General features: G+C 36.6%; 1 protein-coding gene across 6 annotated transcripts in view; it reads left to right on the plus strand.

Moving 5' to 3' along the window:
* Nucleotides 1–20,213, plus strand: part of ZNF565 (zinc finger protein 565) — a 53,988-nt gene extending 33,775 nt beyond the window's left edge. For 4 of the 6 annotated variants that reach the window (XM_036012875.1, XM_036012877.1, XM_036012878.1 and 1 more), the window contains one exon: nucleotides 14,242–20,213. In XM_036012875.1, the coding sequence (XP_035868768.1) occupies nucleotides 14,242–15,509 (1,268 nt within the window). In that variant the 3' untranslated portion in view covers nucleotides 15,510–20,213. The remainder of the gene's footprint in view (nucleotides 1–14,241) is intronic. The other 2 variants (XM_036012879.1, XM_036012880.1) reach the window with 1 other exon arrangement.

Here is a 20,213-nt window from a genome sequence, read left to right on the forward strand (position 1 = left end):
ATGGTCATTTTCATCAGTGTGAAGTGATATCTCACTGTGGTTTTCATTTGCATCTCTCTAATGACTAGAGATGCTGAGCATCTTTTCATATGTCTCTGGGCCCTCTGTATGTCCTCCTTGAAGAAGTGTCTGTTCAAGTATTTTGCCCATTTTTTAGTTGGGTTTTTTGTTTCCCTGGAGTGGAGTCATTTGAGTTCTTTATATATTTTGGAGATCAAACCCTTGTCCAAAGTATCATTGGCAAATATGTTTTTCCATATAGTCTCTTTTTATTTTAATGCTGTTTTCTTTAGCCATGCAGAAGCTTTTTATTTTGGTGAGATCCCATTTGTTTATTCTTTCCTTTATGTCCCCTGCTCTAGGGAACATATCAGTGAAAATATTGCTCCATGGAATATCTGAGATTTTGCTGCCTGTGTTCTCCTGAAGGACTCTTATGGTGTCACGTCTTATATTTAAGTCTTTTATCCACCTTGAATTTATTTTTGTGTGTGATGTAAGTTGGTGGTCAAGCTTCATTTTTTTGCAGGTAGCTATTCAGCTCTCTCAACACCATTTGTTGAAGAAGCTATTTTTGATCCATTTAATGCTGCTGCCCCCCTTTGTCAAATATTAATTGACCATAGAGACTTGGGTTTATTTCTGGGCTCTCTATTCTGTTCCATTGGTCCATATGTCTGTTTTTTTGCCAGTACCACGTGGTTTTGATTACACTGGTCTTATAATAGTTTGTTATCTGGTATTGTGATCCCTCCTACTTTACTCTTCTTTCTCAAAATTGCTGCAGCTATTTGGGGTCATTTATGGTTCCATATAAATTTCTGAAATGTTTGTTCTATATCTGTGAAATATGCCATTGGTACTTTAATAGGGATTGCATTGAATCTATACATTGCTTTGGGTAGTATGGACATTTTGATGATGTTAATTCTTCCAGTCCATGAACATGGTACATGCTTCCATTTGTTTTTGTCTTCCTTAATTTCTTTATTTATTGGTGTGTAGTTTTCTGAGTACTGGTCTTTCACCTCCTTGGTAGGTTTATTCCTAGGTACTTTATTTTTCTTGTTGCTGTATGAAATGAGATTTTTTTCTTGATCCCTGTTTCTGATATTTCATTTTTGGTGTACAGAAATGCTTTTGATTTCTGAATATTGACTTTGTATCCTGCTGTTTTGCCAAATTCACTTATTAAATCAACTAGTGGTTTGGTAGATGTCATCCGCAAAGAGTGACAGTTTTGCTTCCTCCTTTCCAATTTGGATGCTTTTTATTTCTTTTTCTTGTCTGATTGTTGTGGCTAGGACTTCCAATACTATGTTGAATAGGAGTGGTGAAAGCGGGCATTCTTGTCTAGTTCCTGATCTTACTGGGAAAACTCTAAGTTTTGCCCATTGAATATGATGTTGGCTCTAGGTCTCTCAATATATGGCCTTATTATGTTGAGGAGTGCTCCCTCTATTCCCACTTTGGTAAGTGTTTTTTATTATAAATGGGTGCTGTACCTTATCAAATGCTTTTTCTGCATCTATTGATATGATCATGTGATTTTTGTCTTTCATTTTGTTTGTGTGATGTATTACATTTATTGATTTGCTAATGTTGCATATTTTAGACTTACCTTGTATTTTTTCTACCCCATCCCTGAAATCAGTCATTCCTCAAAGTAGCTTTGGTTTCTTTTAATGGAGAATGGTATGAAATAGTATCTTTGATTTCCTTCTTTCTTGAGCAAAGTAGGACCTCTATCATTTTTACTTCACTATGATCTAGACCGGAGTTTGGCAAAGTACAATTTGTGTGTCAAATTCAGCCATGGCCAGTTTTTTGTACCACTCACAAGCTAAGAACAGTTTTTACATTTTGAAAAGGTTTTAATATGTATATGAGGGGGACCAAAAAAACCTGGAATTTGTTTATAAAAATTATGTACTTATTCTCACATGTTTGAACTTGAGTTACCTTCAAAGTACTCTCCATTTCATGCAGTACAGCTATTGAGATGTTTTTCCACTGCTCAAAACAGTTTTTGAATTCATTGATTTTGATGCCTTTTAGTGCTTCTGCTATTTTTTTGTTTCACCTCTGCCACATAGGCAAAAAGTCTTTTGAGAACCTTCTTCATCCAAGGAAACAAAAAACAGTCACTTGGGGCAACACCAGATGAATACGGAGGATGGGGCACAAGGGTCACACCATTTTTAGACAAAACAGCACAGTGTAGGCAGGTGCACTCCTAAGTCACCCATCATAAAATGGGCAAATGAAAGAGTCTTCCAAAAAATATTACTGAATCCAAATGCAGCCTCTTGTAACAACACCAGATGATAGAGTTGGGTTCTTACAACACTCACCTGGTGAGGGAAGTCTGTACCACAAGGCACCTGCCCTCCAGGAGATAATTCTGGATTTTTTGGGTCTTCCCCTTATATAACAGAAATGTTATGGGGCCTACAAAGCCTAAAACACTTAATGTCTTGTCTTTTACAAAAAAAGTTTTTTGACCCCTGCACAGATTCACTTCCATTTTCACCTCTAATTTGTTTTAGGGATCTGGAATTTTAGTTTCATACTATTACTGTTCTTATAACATTTAATAAATGTATAGTATGCATTATTCTTCACTAATAATTATGCTATAAATCAGTCATCTGCACACTATGTGTGAGGGCCAAATCTAGCGTGCCACCTGTTTTTATGTGTCCTGTAAACCAATTGAATTCTATAAATGTTTTCTTTTTTTAAATATATTTTATTGATTATGCTATTACAGTTGTCCCATTACCCCCCCTTTATTCCCCTCCACCCTGCTCACCCTCTTCCACCCACATTCCCCCCCTTTAGTTCATGTCCATGAGTCATAAGTTCTTTAGCTTCTACATTTCCCACACTACCCTTGCCTTCTCCCTGTCTATTTTCTACCTACCATCTATGCTACTTATTCTCTGTACCTTTTCCCCCTCTCTCCTCCTCCCACTCCCCTATTGCTAAACTTCCATATGATCTCCATTTCTGTGGTTCTATTCTGGTTCTAGTCGTTTGCTTAGTTTTTGTTTTTGTTTTAGGTGTGGTTGTTGATAACTGTGAGTTTACTGTCATTTTACTATACATGTTTCTTATCTTCTTTTTTTCTTAGATAAGTCCCTTTAACATTTCATATAAAAAGGGCTTGGTGATGATGAACTCCTTGAACTTGACCTTATCTGGGAAGCACTTGATCTGCCCTTCCATTTTAAATGAAAGCTTTGCTAGATAGACCAATCTTGGTTGTAGGTCCTTGCCTTTCATGACTTGGAATACTTCTTTCCAGCCCTTCTTGCCTGTAAGGTCTCTTTGGAGAAATCAGCTGACAGTCTTATGGGTCTCCTTTGTAGGTAACTGTCTCCTTTTCTCTTGCTGCTTCTAGGATTCTCTCCTTCCTTTTTATCTTGGCTAATGTAATTATGATGTGCCTTGGTGTGTTCCTCCTTGAGACCAACTTCTTTGGGACTCTCTGAGCTTCCTGGACTTCCTGGAAATCTATTTCCTTTGCCAGATTGGGGAAGTTCTTCTTTATTATTTGTTCAAATAAGTTTTCCACTTGTTGTTCTTCCTCTTCTCCTCCTGATACCCCTATAATTCAGATGTTAGAATGTTTAAAGATGTCCTGGAGGTTCCTAAGCCTCTCCTCATATTTTTTAATTCTTATTTCTTCATTTTTTTCTGATTGTATGCTTTTTTCCTTCTTCTGGTCCATTCCATTGATTTGAGTCCTGTGTCCTTCCCATCACTTTGGTTCCGTGTACATTTTCCTTTATTTCACTTGCATAGCCTTCATTTTTTCATCTAATTTGCAACCATATTCAACCAATTCTGTGAGCATCCTTACCACCAGTGTTTTGAACTGTCCATCTGATAGGTTGGCTATCTCTCAGTCGCTTAAAAGGATTGGTTCTGGGGTTTTCATTTGTTCTTCTGTTTGAAACATCTTTTTTTTCTTCTTTTTTTAGTCTGGTCACACCTGTTATGTATGAGGGGGCAGAGCTTTAGGTGTTCACCAGGGCAGGGCAACCCAGTGGCCAGGTTGTGACACTGTATGTGGGGGCAGGGTCTGAGAGGTAACAATGGCGCTTGCTCCACTCTCCGTGGACTTCAGTCCCTTCTGTTGCTTCCCCCGAGCAAACTGGACCTTTCTGGTGCTGATTCCTGTGTGGGTGGGCTTGTGCACCCTGTGGGTCTTTCCAATGACCTCTCCTGTGAGGCTGGGAGTCTCTCCCTGTGCTTAAAACCCCACAGGTGTTTTCAATCAGTGCCCCAAGGCTCTATTTCTGAGCACTGGGATCCTGGGTTGCACACAGTGACTTGCTTCACAATCGCTGCCTCACTGGGTCTGCCAGTTGCCACCCCTCGGCGGGGGTTTGCCAGCCACTGCTTGTGCGCCCAGGGTCCACCCGCTGCAGTCTTAAGCACCTGATCCCAATGCTCTTTGTGCCACTCAACCCCTCTCCTCCTGGCTGCCGGACTCCGCCCCTCCTACCAGTCTGCATGAGCGTGTCTATTTTAACTCCTTGGTTGTCCAACTTCTATACAGTTCAATTTTCTGTCAGTTCTGGTTGTTATTCTGTTTCTAAATTGTTGTTCTCCCTATCTTGATTGTGGGAGGAGGCACAGTGTGTGTACCTATGCCTGCATCTTGGCCAGAAGTCTCTAAATCTATAAATGTTTTCTAAGGGATGAACATACAAAATTAAAATCGTATGCTCGTGGGCTATTATAAGTGTTTGGCAATACTACCTATATGAAACATTTTCAACATGAAATATGTAAAATCTCAATATAGATCAGCACTAAAAGATGAACATTTTCCATTAATTCTGATGCTGGAGAATACTGACCTTGAACTTCAGTTAAGTGAAATGTTATCTCCCTCAGAAAAAAATTCTGTTCTTCTCATTCATATACCCATTACAAAAACAAAAATTATTCAAGTATAATATCAATTATTATACTTTGAATTTCATCTATAAAAGCTTTGTGGTAACTTTTTTCTCTCATTATATAAGAACCTACAAAATATCCTCATTTTTGCCTCTTAGACCACAAAGCTTAAAATATTTACCATCTGGTCGTTTAAAGAAAATGTTTGCCAACCCCTGATTTGGAGATACAGTTGAAAGTTCATGTTTGAAAGGTATATAGAATCAAAATTATACTTGCCCTGCACCTAAGCCCACCTTAAGTCACCAAAACATCTACACTTCAAAGCTCAAAAACAAGAACTTTCTGGCTTCTCTTTGTACTTTAGCTCTAGCCTGCATTTTCTTGGGAGGGTACACTCCAAGGATAAGATTGAACAGGTGTGATGCGTTGATGAATTACTCACTTGTTTCTTTCTCTATTACTTTCCTGTGGCTCCTATAACAAATTACTACAAACTTGGTGGCTTAAAACACAAATGTATTATTTTAAAGGATTTTTTAAAAAATTTCTACTGGTTAGAGAGAGAAACATCAACTTTTATTGTTCCACTTATTTATGCATTTATTGGTTGATTCCAACATGTGCCCACAACTTTGGGGTGTCAGGATGACGTTCCAACCAACTTAGCTACCTGGACAGGGCCAAATTTATTATTTTATAGTTCTGGAGATTAGAAGTCTAAAATGCATTTCACTAGCCTAAAATCAAGGCGTCTGCACAACTGCACTCCCTTCTGGAACCCCTAGAGGAAAATCAGTTTTATTTTGCCCTTTCCAGCTTCTAGAGGTTGCTTGCATTCCGCAGGTCATAGCCCCTTTCCATCTTAAAAGCTGGCAGATTAGCATCTTCAGCCCTCTCTTTGTCTCTGACTTTAGTCTCCTCCTCTTTCTCTCACTTATAAGGACTCTGTGGTTACATTGGGCTCACCCAGATAACCCAGGATCTCCTCATCTCATGGTCACCTGAACAGCAACCATAATTTCATCTCTAACCTTAATTCCTCTTTGATCTGTAACATGACATATTCACAGGTTCCAGGGATTAAAACATGGAGATCTTTAGGGGGTCATTATTCTGCCTACCTTACTGTATGTGTTTTTTGAACACATATCATTCAGTATGCATAAATTCAGTATATATGGTATGACTCCACTGAACTTTCATATTTTATTGCTAGTAATACTGTTGCTGTTTATTCCATAATAAGTATTATCTTTCACAGAATATTTGGTTGGTATATTTTCTAAGTCCTTGTAGTTCTGGAATAAAAAATGTTTTTAAAATTATGATAAACATAAAATTCAGCAGTTTGGACATTTTTTACTGTACAATTCACTGGCATTAATTACATTAACAGTGTTGTGCAACCATCTCCACTATCCATTTATAGAACTTTTTTTTAAGATTTTATTTCTTTATTCGTGAGAGAGGGGCAGGCAGGGAGAAAGAAAGGGAGAGAAACATTGATATGTGAGAGAAACATCTATCAGTTGCCTCTGGCATATGTCCCAGCTGGAGACTGGACCCACAACCCTGGAATGTGCCCTGACGGGGAATCAAACCAGAGACCTTCAGCTTTATAGGACAATGCTTAACCAACTGAGCACATCGGTCAGGGCTCCAGAACTTAATCATCACCCCAAACAGAAACTCTGTACCCATTAAACAATAACTCTGCATTTCCCTCTCCTGCTAGCTCCTGAGAACCTCTGTTCTACTTTCTGTCTCTATGAATTTGCCATGCTAGCTACCTCATATAAGTGGAATCATACAATATGTAGCCTTTTGCATCTGGATCATTTCACTTAGTGTAATGTTTTCAAGGTTCATTCATGATGTAGTATTTGTCACAATTTCATTCCTTTTTAAGGCTGAATAATATTCCATTGTATGATATGTAACATTTTGTTTATCCATTCATCTATTGATGCAACACTTGAATTCTTTCTACCTTTTGACTGTTGTGAATAATGCTGCTATGAATATTGGTGTACTGTATCTGAGTCCCTGTTTTCACTTCTTTTATGCATATACCTAGGATCAGAGGGTAACTGTATGTTTACCTTTTTAAGGGTATTTCTTAATTTTTAAGAGCTTTTTAAAATTTTTTTGAAATGTATTTCTTTTTAGAGAGAGGGGCAAGGAGGGAGAAAGAGGAACAGAAATATTGATGTTTGAGAGAAACATTGATTGGTTGCCTCTTGCACACACTCCAACCGGGCACAGGACCTGGAACACAGGCATGTGCCCTGACCGGAAATCAAACTGGTGACTCTTCACTTTGTAGGATAATGCCCAAACAACTGAGCCACACCTGTCACGGCAGGAGCTTTTTATGACTTAATAAAGATCATCCCATTATGTGTAATACAAGTTTCAAGTATTTTCTATGTCGTTTGTCTTTTTTTTACTTTGCTTTTGGTGTGTTTTGTTTGTGTGCAAGCTTTGTTGTTTTGCTTTTCACCATTACATAGTGAAATATATGAGTCTTTTCTAGCTTTTGAATTTTGAGTCATTGTTATATTGTTAGGTTTCCCTATACCTAGATTACACAGTAACCCATTGTTAACCTAAAAATAAAACACTTTTCAAAATGAGAGCTAATGGACACTGGGAGTTGTTAATTCAGGCAGAAGCCCAAATAATGTCCCCAATCAAGAGACATAGGCAATAGATATTTATGAGAATGGAAAGGGGAACAATTACATCAATATAAGGAAGGCATTTCTGTTGTTGTAGATAACATGACATGGAGATACTAGTTCTAAACAATGTTTTTAGTTTTCAGTCCAGTAGCCATTGTCCAGTAGTTCATAGCTGCTTTCTTGTTATTTTTGCAAGGCACAAAGTTGCATAAGCCCAGTCCAGAGATTATTTTGTCCTGTTTTAAGATTCCAAAAATTTGAGATGTAAAATTTACAGGCCAGTCTCTCTGGCATGGCAGCTCTGGCTCCCTTTTAAAGTGGCTTTGTTTATATTATTTACATTTTTCCCCTTTGATCAAGATTTTTCCTTGAAAGCATCACTGATCAATTATCAGAAAACAGCACTGATCAGTTACTAAAACCATAGTTGGTCCTCCATTGTCAAGTGGCTCATCATTCCATTATCTGTCTCTCATTGCCAGTAAGGCTTATTCTTGGTATGTCATGTCCCCTGTAGAAGGAAAAGTACTTTGTTTTTTTTTCCTTAGGAGCCTTCCTTTGAGCAACAAGAGCACCAGAACAGAAGGCTTCACCATTATGGCATTTTAAGGGCAAATATCTATAGTTTTTTAGGGTTTTTTTAAATATGAAATCTCATAGGCCGTAGTGATCATCTCAGAATGTTGAACAACCATTATCAGAGTGTGTCTTTATAACATTGAGTTGTACAAACCAAACAAAAATTTATAACAGCAAAAATTTTTATAGTAACAAAATGTTAAGTCCAATTTGAAGAATGTGTCTGAACCAGTTCAGACTATCAACCAGAAGGTAGATAGTTGAACTAATTGAAGAAACATGAGGTGTTAGTGAGCATTGTATTTAATCATTTGGCTTGTATTCAGATTTTATCTAGTTTTATCTCTGTTCTATCAGAGGTGTTTTATTTAAATACAATAAGAAGTATTAATAATAGAACAAACCCTACCTTGCTTGGCTGGGATATGGTCCAGAGCAATTCTGTTGTCTACTATAACTCTTGTAAGGAAATTTAAAGACTTTTTTTGGTTGGCTATTACTGCAGTAGTTATAATATCTGCCCAAGGCAAAAATGCTTTTTTAAATCTGGTACTTTCATTGTGGCTCACATCATCACTAAGCATAAAACATCCTTGACTATGGGTGTAACTAGTTGTACATTTTGACCTGTGAAGTAGATTTAAAGATGATGTCCAATGTTATCTTTTCAGACAGAAGTTGAGAGGAAAAGGGAAATAACTATTATAGTGAGTGCTTGGCCTTTTATGTATTTTGTGCACTAAAGTGAGGGGAAAAGGCAAAAAGAAAGGTTCAGATTATATAGGCCTCGTCCAGAATCTTGGGTTAGTCGTTCATAATAGATGTTACTTGTTTTGTTAGTAGTTTAAAAACATTTAAATCCTCTGTTGGTTGAGTAGTTTAGTTAGGTGTAAGAGCTTTCTTTAATTGGGAAACATGAATCCAAGAGTCAGCATCTTTAAATTTGGTCATATATCAATCAGTTAAGAGTACCTGAAGTTTTGTATTTTAGAGTCACAGTCTTTTCCATGAAAATCTCTGAAGATGAAACATCTTTGTAGAAACATTTTTGTAAAAACATCAGAGTAAAATAACAATTGTCTGTAAATGACAAAAGACTTAATGGATTTGGTGAGAGTTTACATACATATGTACATACAAATAATGTAATTGACTTAGTTATCTATTTTAATCTTACTTACCTTAACTATGTATATTTTGTTTTATTTTTAGAGAGGGGAAGGAAGGGAGCAAGAGAGGGAAAGAAACATCAATATGTGGTTGCCTGTCATGTGCCCCCAACTAGGGACCTTGCCTACAACCCAGGCATGTGCTCTGACTGAGAATTGAACCAGTGACCCTTGGTTCACAGGCCAGCACTCAGTCCACTGAGCCACACCAGCCAGGGCTGTATAATTTTTTTTTTTAAGATCTCTCCTCCAAGAACCTTTTGTAATAAGTATGCACACCTTTTGTAGCATACATGTATTTTTCCATTTTTGTTTTTTCAATTTTAAAGTAATTAGTCTACAGCCATACCACCCTGAATGCACCCGATCTCTTCTGAAGTAATTATTTTACTCAAGGACAAAATTACTTTTTCTTTTTTTACCAAAAAAGAAACCCATATACTTCCCATACTATTCTTGCCCTCCCCCTGTCTATTTTCTACCTACCATCTATGCTACTTTTTCTCTGTACCATTTCCCCCCCTCCCCTCCTCCCATTCCCCTGTTGCTAACCCTCCCTGTGACCTCCATTTTTGTGGTTCTGTTCCTGTTCTAGTTGTTTACTTAGTTTGTTTTTGTTTTTGTTTTAGGTGTGGTTGTTGATAATTGTGAGTTTGCTGTCCTTTTACTATACAGGTTTCTTATCTTCTTTTTCTTAGATAAGTCCCTTTAACATTTCATATCATACAGGCTTGGTGATGATGAACTCCTTGAACTTGACCTTATCTGAGAAGCACTTGATCTGCCCTTCCATTCTAAATGAAAGCTTTGCTGGATAAAGCAATCTGGGAAGTAGGTCCTTGCCTTTCATGACTTGGAATACTTCTTTCCATCCCCTTCTTGCCTGTAAGGTTTCTTTTGAGAAATCAGCTGACAGTCTTATGGCGACTCCTTTGTAGGTAACTGTCTCCTTTTCTCTTGCTGCTTCTAGGGTTCTCTCCTTCATTTTTATCTTGGCTAATATAATTATGATGTGCCTTGGTGTGTTCCTCCTTGGGACCAACTTCTTTGGGACTCTCTGAGCTTCCTGGACTTCCTGGAAGTCTGTTTGTTTCCTTTCCCAGATTGAGGAAGTTTTTCTTTATTATTTGTTCAGATAAGTTTTCCACTTGTTGCTCTTCCTCTTCTCCTTCTGGCACCCCTATAATTCGGATGTTGGAATGTTTAAAAATGTCCTGGAGTTTCCTGAGCCTCTCCTCATTTTTTTGAATTTGTTTCTTCATTCTTTTCTGGTTGAATGTTTCTTTCTTCCTTCTGGTCCACACCATTGATTAGAGTCCCAGTTTCCTTCCCATCACTATTGGTTCCCTGTATATTTTCCTTTATTTCACTTAGCATAGCCTTCATTTTTCATCCTATTTGTGACCAAATTCAACCAATTCTCTGAGCATCCTTGCCACCAGTGTTTTGAACTGTCCATCTGATAGGTTGGCTGTCTCTTCACTGCTTAGTTGTATTTTTTTTTTTTTTGGAGCTTTGATCTGTTTTTTCATTTGGGCCATTTTTTTTTTTTTTGTCTTGATGTGCCTGTTACTAGTGAGGAGTGGAGTCTTAGGTATTCTACCCAGGCGTGGTAACAGAAAATCTTAAAGCACCTATTCAGATGGCCAGAAGGCTTTTTTAAGATTTATGTAGAAATTGTCTTTTGTAAACTTTTGTTTTTCAATTAAAGTATGTATTTTTTTAATATTTTTATTTATTAATGTTTTTCGAATATGTTATTTATTTATTTATTTTTAGAGAATGGGGAAGGGAGGGAGAAAGGGAGAGAAACACCAATGTGTGATTGTCACTTGCACACCTCCTACTGGGGACCCAGTCTGCAACCCAGAAATGTGCCATGACTGGGAATCTAACCAGGACCCTTTAGGTCACAGGCCTGCACTCAGTCCACTGAGCTACACCAGCCAGGTATCAATTAAGGTATATATTTTATTGTCCCTGAGAGTTTTGGATTTCTATCTTTATGAAATTTTTTTATGACAACATAACAGATAGAGACAAAAGGAAACAAAAGCCTGCAAAATTAAATAAGTACTTACCCATCAAGGAGCCTCCTGTAGAGCTGTTCATCACCCCTAGAGCACTTGTTACAAGTGTGGGCTGTGAAAATTCCCTTCTGAGAAAAAACCGATTTCCCATGCAGTAGTAAACTCCTAGGATATCTCCTGACTTGCTGGCACCTAACAGTCACTCCCCACTCCAGGAAAAATCCCTCCTGATCTCAAATAAAGGCACCTCAACAGCAACAAAAAAAAAGAAAAGGAGGGATGTTCAAATCTAAGAGGACTTCACAGTCGAAGAGACAGCAGTCCATGGGAATGGTGACCACAAAAGAGGCTCTGCAGTTAGCATAGCAGGTTCAAGGAAATGCTGGACCATGCAGATGATGCCACTTTAGATCCTATTTACTACACCAGATATGTGAATTTAAAAATAAAAAGGCCTTTTGAAGAGGCATCAAAGTGTTTGAGTTCAATAAAAATATTTTTAGGGCTTTTGACTTAATTAATGATTCCCATTCCCAAATAGCTATTCTTATTGATCTCAAATAAACACTATTGTCTCTCAATTCAGAAAGCCATTTTATTTTTAAGTTAACACCACTATGTTTTCTTTTAGTATTTATATGGTTTCTATTTTAAGAGTAAAATAAAACTCAATTTTGAGTTGTTTGGGGTGTTTGGTGGCATAATGTATGGATCCACTTTTATCTTTTATCTTACCCCAATGTTATTTATTATAAAAACTATTCTTATCCCTTCTGAGATACCACCTTTATAATAAATTTAATTGTCATATAAACTTCACTCTACTTCTGGCCTTTCTGTTTGTGTTCCATTGGTCTATCTCTAGAAACCAATATTTATTCATCGAACAACCCATTAGTAAAAGCCAATTATATGCTAAATTTCTGTGACAATGGCTAAAGAAAAAGGCATTATTTCTGTGTTTCAGGAGACTTAGGAAAAAGAAAGCAAACAGGTCAACAGATAATAAGTAAATGAAAATGTAATTACAACTGATAAGTTATAAGATGTGAGAGAGAATCAAGGTGTATGCCTAGGGTTATCAGGCTGAGAACTTTTTTGAAAGTCCATGTTTTAATCTGAGGCCAGAAGGATGAGAAAAGCAGTCATACAAAGAGTCCAGGATTCCTGATAAATGAAAGAACATGATGGAAAGAACCTGAGGTATAAGATGGGAAAGACCTAGGGTTAGTCTAGATGCTTGAAGGAAGCCTGTGGTTTTGGTACGTAGAAGTGGGGGAGGGGAATGTTCAGTATGAAGATGTACTGTCCTTGGTTGAGACAGAGTGACAGCAATGAAAATCAGTGACCTGCTTTGCCAAGAGCCCATGGACATGTGTTGAGAATTAGTGCAATGGGAAGGCTGTGAAAAGCTTAAGCAGAGATTTTCATTTTAAGTGGCATCAGCAGTGTATTAGAAACAGTTGAAAATATAGATGCCTCATTTATATGAAATTCCAGAATGGGAAAATTCAAAAAGACACAATTAGTGGTTCCTTACCGTTATTGATTTTCAGGGGCCAGAGGACTGGGGAGTGACTGCTCAATGAGCACAGGATTTCTATTTGGGTTGATGAGAATTTTCCACAACTAGATAGTGGAGATGGTTGCATGATGACATTAGGAATGTATTGTAAACCACTGAATTGTTTTAAATGGTTAAATGGAAATGTTTTATGTTATATGAATTTTACATATAACTTTTAAAATATAGACAGACATGTATGTATACACGGGCACATGCACAACACACATGCTTTAGCCTTACTCCTCAAGATTTTGATTCAGTCTGGGGTATTGGCATTCAGTCTTTGATTCAGTCTTGGACATTGGTATTGTTAACAGGCTTCTAGGATAATTCTGATTCCTATCAAAATTGAGAACCCCTGGCTTAATCTGTCTTCATGCCCTGTGGCACCATATAAGCTCTCATATTTGAGCTTTCATGTGTTTGTTAGAATTGCACAGTAATACCTGAGATTTCCATTGTCACTAGACCAGTTCCATTCCATGGGCTGGTAAGGTTGGGACCTCCAGGCTCTTGACTCACACAGGAAAGAATTCAGGAACAAGTTCGAGTCCGAGTGAGAGAGAGTGAGAGAGAGTAAGAGCAAATTTTATTCAGGTAGAGACAAATAGGATTCCTGGAGTCAGGATCAGGGGTTGAGTGTCCTGTTACTTCCCTGGCTGCAAGTCTCACAGGGCATTGCTGGGAAAAAGTGAAAGTATGCATGCATGTGGGCACGGATGAACTCCTAAATGAGTTGCATGCTAGGTCAGTCCATCCTTGGGATTTTATATGTTTCCAAGGGTAGATTATTTCTGAACTTTGTGGCAGCAAACTCTGACTCCATCTTCTGGTTGGGAGGGACGTTGTCCCTAATGTTCTTCTGAAAGGGTCATGGCATTCATCCCTTTAGCCCCCCTTCTACTTGTGGTGTCGGTTTTCATTATGGGTCTTTCCCTGGTCAGTTTTTCCTTCATCTTGGATTGATCTGGTTTTAGCCAGTTTTTGTTGTTGTTGACTTCTGCAACCACCACAGCAGGAGTTACCTGCCATAAACTATTTCCATATGATCATGGATAGAGCCTGCAGCTCTGGTGAGAGGACCTAGCAATGTGGGCCTGTGATATCCACTCCTCCTTCCTCATTCCACTTAGGGAGTTTTCCCTAACTGCTTTCTATCCTGCCTCAGTATAAGCCATTCACCCCTTATGGTCATTATTTTCACTTTTTCTCTCTAGTCTACTATATAATTATTTTTATTTCTCTTAGGAGAGGAGAACAGCTTGTGTTTATTTATGTTTTTTATTTTTCAGACTTGGAGTCCAGATGTGAGAAATTTCCTCATAATGATATTTTAGAAGTAAAGGCATTCAGTGGGGAGCTAATGGAAAGCCTTAAATGCTGTGATTTTGAGAGCACTAATTTTAAAGAAGACTGGGAATACAAACATCAATTTGAAAAACAAGTGAACAACGGATGTTATTTCAAGCAAGTGAAAATCACATATGAAAACATACCCACATTTGAGCATCATACATCCCTCACTCTACATCAGAGCAATGAGATTGGCAAGAAACTAATTGAGTGTAATGAATGTGGGAAAGCATTTAACCGTGGCTCACACCTTATGCAACATCAGAAAACTCATACTGGTGAAAAACCCTTTGAATGTAAGGAATGTGGGAAGGCCTTTAGTCGAGCCTCACACCTTGTTCAACATCAGAGAATTCATACAGGTGAGAAACCTTATGACTGTAAGGAATGTGGGAAGGCCTTTGGTCGTTCTTCAGAACTTACTCTACATCAGAGACTTCATACAGGTGTCAAACCCTATGAATGTAAACAATGTGGAAAAACCTTTAGACAGCATTCACAACTCATTCTGCATCAAAGAACCCATACGGGTGAGAAACCTTATGTATGTAAAGATTGTGGGAAGGCTTTTATTCGTGGCTCACAACTTACTGTTCATCGGAGAATTCATACAGGTGCTAGACCCTATCAGTGTAAAGAATGTGGGAAGGCCTTTAGACAGCATTCACAACTTACTGTGCATCAGAGAATTCATACTGGTGAGAAACCCTATGAATGTAAGGAATGTGGAAAGGGCTTTATTCATAGCTCAGAAGTTACTCGACATCAAAGAATTCATTCTGGGGAGAAACCTTATGAATGTAAAGAATGTGGAAAAGCCTTTAGACAGCATGCACAGCTTACTCGACACCAGAGAGTTCATACTGGTTACAGACCCTATGAATGTAAGGACTGTGGGAAAGCCTTTAGTCGTAGTTCATACCTTATTCAGCATCAAAGAATTCATACAGGTGACAAACCCTATGAATGTAAGGAATGTGGGAAAGCCTTTATTCGTGTTTCACAACTGACTCATCATCAGCGGATTCATACTTGTGAGAAACCCTATCAATGTCGCGAATGTGGAATGGCCTTTATTCGTAGTTCACAACTTACTGAACATCAGAGAATTCATCCTGGTATCAAACCTTATGAATGTAGAGAATGTGGGCAGGCCTTTATTCTTGGTTCACAGCTCATTGAACACTACAGAATCCATACTGGTTAGAAAGCCTTGAATATTAGGGATGTAGGAAAACCTTTATATGGAGTTTACACCTGACTTAATATTAGATAAAGCCTAATGTAGTATAATATCAGAAAATCTTCATTTGTCATATCCATTGTGGAACATCAGGCATCTCATGCCAGAAGAAAATTTAATAAATGGGGATTGTTTTTGCCTCACTCTCACTGTTTACTATGTATCAGAGAAATTATGGTGAAAAAAAATATTAATATGAATGTAAAACATCTCTGTTACTACTCAGAATGTATTAAACTTCTGAGAATTCCTAATAGAAAATGACTGTATTAGAATATTTTGTGAATGTGCCTTTTGCTGTGGCATGTACCTTAACTTAGTATTATTTCATTTCTACCAGTTACTGACTGTACAGCATTGGGCTAATTATGTTGTCTCTCTTTTCCTCAGTTTACTTATTTTTAAGCCGTGATAATTATACCTACCTAATAGAGTTTTTGTGAGGACTGTCAGGTATTTTATATAAAGCCTATGCTTAATAAATGGGTATTAGCTATTAATCATTAATAAATAGTGTTACCATTAAGGAGAGCCTTGTGAATGTGTCAAATATCAAAATGCCCTTATAACCACTTGTGATAATTCATTCTGAAAACCAGTAGTAAAGTACATGACAAATATTTCATTCAAAAGGTTAGAAATGCAAATTAGTGCTGGGTACCTATAGCTATCTGTTCACAACACCCAAATCAATAAAACATTGTCTCCTCTGTCTTTTAACTGAAAAAAAAAAAATCAGAAGATTAGAAGTTAACAGAAAAGTAGCCAAAAGAAATCTGCTATTTATAAAACCAAGTATACCTTGATTTCAAGAAAAAACAAAAGTAAAATTACAAACTAGAAATGAATGACACTAAATTCTACATATCAAAACCAGTACATTGTAGCCAAAGTTATCAGAAGCCAAGGATAGAAGGTAGGGGTTTTGTTCTTCAAATATTGATCTTCAACACCCAAGTAATTGCAAGTCACATACTGAGCACATTGAATGAATGGTCAACTCTAAAAGTTAGGAAAAAATTAACACCTAAAACCCAAGACAACAGAAAGAATGATTATTGAAAATAAAAGAAAAAGTAAAGTAGAAAATGGTAGACTTAACCTAGTGGTTGTTTATTTAATAAGATATATAAGATGATCGACAAGTCTGATCTAGAATCAATACATTTACTATTATGAATGAGGAAGGGGCAGATTCTTTTTAAGTAGTTCCTATGCATGACTTTATTCTAATATATTTGAAATCTAGAGAGAATGGGTTTTTACAAAAATATCAAAATTGGTTCAAGAAGATGTACAATACCTGAATAAATTAGTGATTGTAAAAGGACATAAAAAGTCATCAAAGTCTCTACCCCCTTCAGAGAAAGTAGTTACACCTACAAAAACAAAGGATTATCTGCCAGTTCACTTTCAAGGCTAAATAAAATTATGATTAGGAAAAAAAAACTTTGACAACAAGGATAGCTCCCAAAAACAAATTGTATATGGTTATCATTTGTAAAGATTAATATAAGTAAAATTTCTTCTAATTTAATCCAATCTGTTAAAATGAAAAAGTAATTTTAAATGGACCATCTAGGATTTCACCTGTTCTGAATTAAGTATGTCTTTAGAATTTTGGTATTATAGCTGCAGGTGATGACAATGATGGGGAGAAGAGCCTTGATCCAACCCCAATGACATTTGGATCAGGACTTGTGAATCTGAGAAATTTTAAGAAGTAGGTCCCCTCAGCCCTTGGGGCAGCCAGGCAGTGGTGGGGGCAGAGGGGCCTCCAAATACCATCCACTTCAGAAATCTTGCATGTTCCATAAAAGCATATGCATGTGCCACAAGGGATTAGAAAGCAGTGTTCTGCATGCCATTTTTTTTAGGTGGTTTAATAATTAAGATGTACAGTTGGAGGGGCTCAAAGCTATGACATTAAAAAGTCATACATGAATAGTTAATACACATGCACAAGATAAAATTTTTAAAGTTATACAATTTTAGTATACAGACTTAAATCTCCATACTATCTGTGCCCCCTTTTCACCCCATTGACTACTATTTAGTAATAACTGGTATCAAGGTCTTGTGTATACTTCTTCACTTTTATGTTTGCATAAGGCTATACATAACACTAAGAATTTACAAAAATGGTAGCTAATCCCTATACATTGCTATTTTTACTTATCTATACACCATGAAGATTAGGCCGTATCAATACATACATAACCCTTATTTTTAACAGCTGCATAGTATTTCATGTTTGGTTTCATTATTTGAAACCTTAGTAATTTCATTTTTATTACTTTTGCTCTTTTAAACAATACTATAATAAATGTCTTTGCGCATAAATCTTTAGAAGTGGAAGTACTAAATCAAAATGTGTACACTTTTTTAACTTTATTGTGAAAATGTGAACATATATAAAAATACACAGAATATTACAATGTACCCCAAAGCCCCCATCACCAGCTTCAGTAATTATCAACTCATGGCCAGTCTTTTTTTTTTAAGATTTTATTTATTTTTATTTTTAGAAGGGAAGGGAAGGAGAAAGAGAGGGAGAGAAACGTTGATCATTTGCCTCTCGCACACCCCCAACCTGGAATAGAACTTCCAACCTGTGCATCTGCCCTGACCAGGAATTGAACAGGCAACCTTTTAGTTTGTGAGATGACAGCTAGCCCACTGAGCCACACCAGTCAGGGCATAGCCAGTCTAGTTTTATGTGTAATCTTATTCTTGCCTCCATGTTACAATATTTTTGAAATAAATCCCAGATATATTATTTCATCCATAAATACCTCAGTATGCATCTCTAAATACTATATCACAACTTTAGAAAAGATTTTCAAGTTTTTTAAAAAATTGACAATACTGCCTTAATGTCATTACATATATGATAGTGTTTTCTAGTTATTTTATAAATGTCAATTTAAAAAATGTAAAAAAATTTGAATTACATAAAATAAAAAAAAACAATGTCCACAAATTACAGTTGATTGTCATGTCTCTTAAAGTCTCAATCTAGCATTCTCCCGTGTCTTTTTTCTTCTTGCAATGTATTTTTTGAAGAAACAAAGTTGTTTGCCTTATAGAATTTCCAAAGCCTGCTTTTTGTTAGCTGCATCCTTATGGTGTAGTTTAACATGGCCCTCTATCCTCAGTGTTTCCTATTAATTGGTAGTTGGTATCTAGAAGCTTAATCATACTGAGATTAAATTTTTTTGTTAAGACCACTTACAGGTGATCAATATTAAGAGGCACAATATTTAGGTGTCTTTCTTTTTATGACTTAGCAGTCACTGATATTCAATTTATAAATCCATTCATTAGGGATTGCAAAATGATATCCTATTATTTACTCTTCCTTTGTTAGCTACAATATTTTTATGAAGAGAAACCCCTTCAACTACCATTTGGTTACCCATGTTACAGTAAGGAAAGGCAAGATAAATGCTTCTTTCTTACTTACCCTTATTGATTTTTAAAAGAATGAGTTGGTTCCCTAGTATTTTGCATGGTAATCAGTGAGTTGGGATGAGAGGGATGAAGTATATTTAATATGTTTAAATTCATTTAACCTTATTGATACTCAAATTGTTCCATGTGTGGTGTGTGGATGCCTCTTTCATTTGGCTCCTGTATCCTTTTGAGATGACCACACTAGTCTTTAAAGTTTATTATTATTATTATTGATCTGAGAGAAAGAGAGAGAGAAATCAATTTGTTGTTTCACTTACTTATGCATTATTTGGTTGCTTCTCATATGTGCCCTTACCAGAGATCAAGCCTGTAACCTTGGCATATCTGTACAACACTCTAAGCAACTGAGCTACCTGGCCAGGGCTAAAGTAGTCTTTAATTGCTTGCTACCGGTCACAACAAGATGTGCCACACTCATCTTTTTCATTTCCTGCCTTTCACCTTGAAGTAACCATTTCCAAGGAGTTTTCTTTCTTTTTAATATTTTGGTCCTTTCCCAAATTGTATTTGGAAACTGCATTGTATTGCTAGGAGTGCAATCTCACGGTCCTGGTCGGACATTTTTTAGAAATATATACATTTTAAGCTATTTTATATGCATTGCTCAAGTGCCTTCAAGAACATTATGCATCTACCTGAAGTAAAAGATCCCAAAGCACCACATTTTTCAAACCCTGGAGGGAACATTTATTCTGAACATAGACCATTTAATACATGAAAATAGAAAAGTCATTTTTATTTTCACTTCCATTCCTTTGATTGTGATTAATGTAAAGATGACCATTTATTTACCTATTTATTGACCAATGGTATTACATTTAGCATGGGCCTAAAACATAGTAGGTACTCAACAAATATTTTTCAATTGAATAAATTATACATAGCCTTTGTTCACTTAATACTGGGATAGTCATTTTTCTTATTAAAATAACTTTTTGAGAGGAATAAATATGTATAAAATTCCTAGCACAATGTCAGAAACTCAGCAACTATTAGTTCCCTGCCTTCTTATTTGCATATATTGTCATTTATGTCTCTGTTTTTCAACTTTAACGAATAAAGAAATTGAGAGTCAAAGAGATTAAGTAGCTTGTCTAAAGCTTCTTAAGTAGAGAATCCTAATTTCAAGGACAAGGGCAGCAAAGGGTAGAGTGTCATGTATACAGCTTTCAGAATGTATGACTGTGAAAA

This window comes from Phyllostomus discolor, chromosome 12 (genome assembly GCF_004126475.2).
Source record: "Phyllostomus discolor isolate MPI-MPIP mPhyDis1 chromosome 12, mPhyDis1.pri.v3, whole genome shotgun sequence".
Lineage (NCBI taxonomy): Eukaryota > Metazoa > Chordata > Mammalia > Chiroptera > Phyllostomidae > Phyllostomus > Phyllostomus discolor.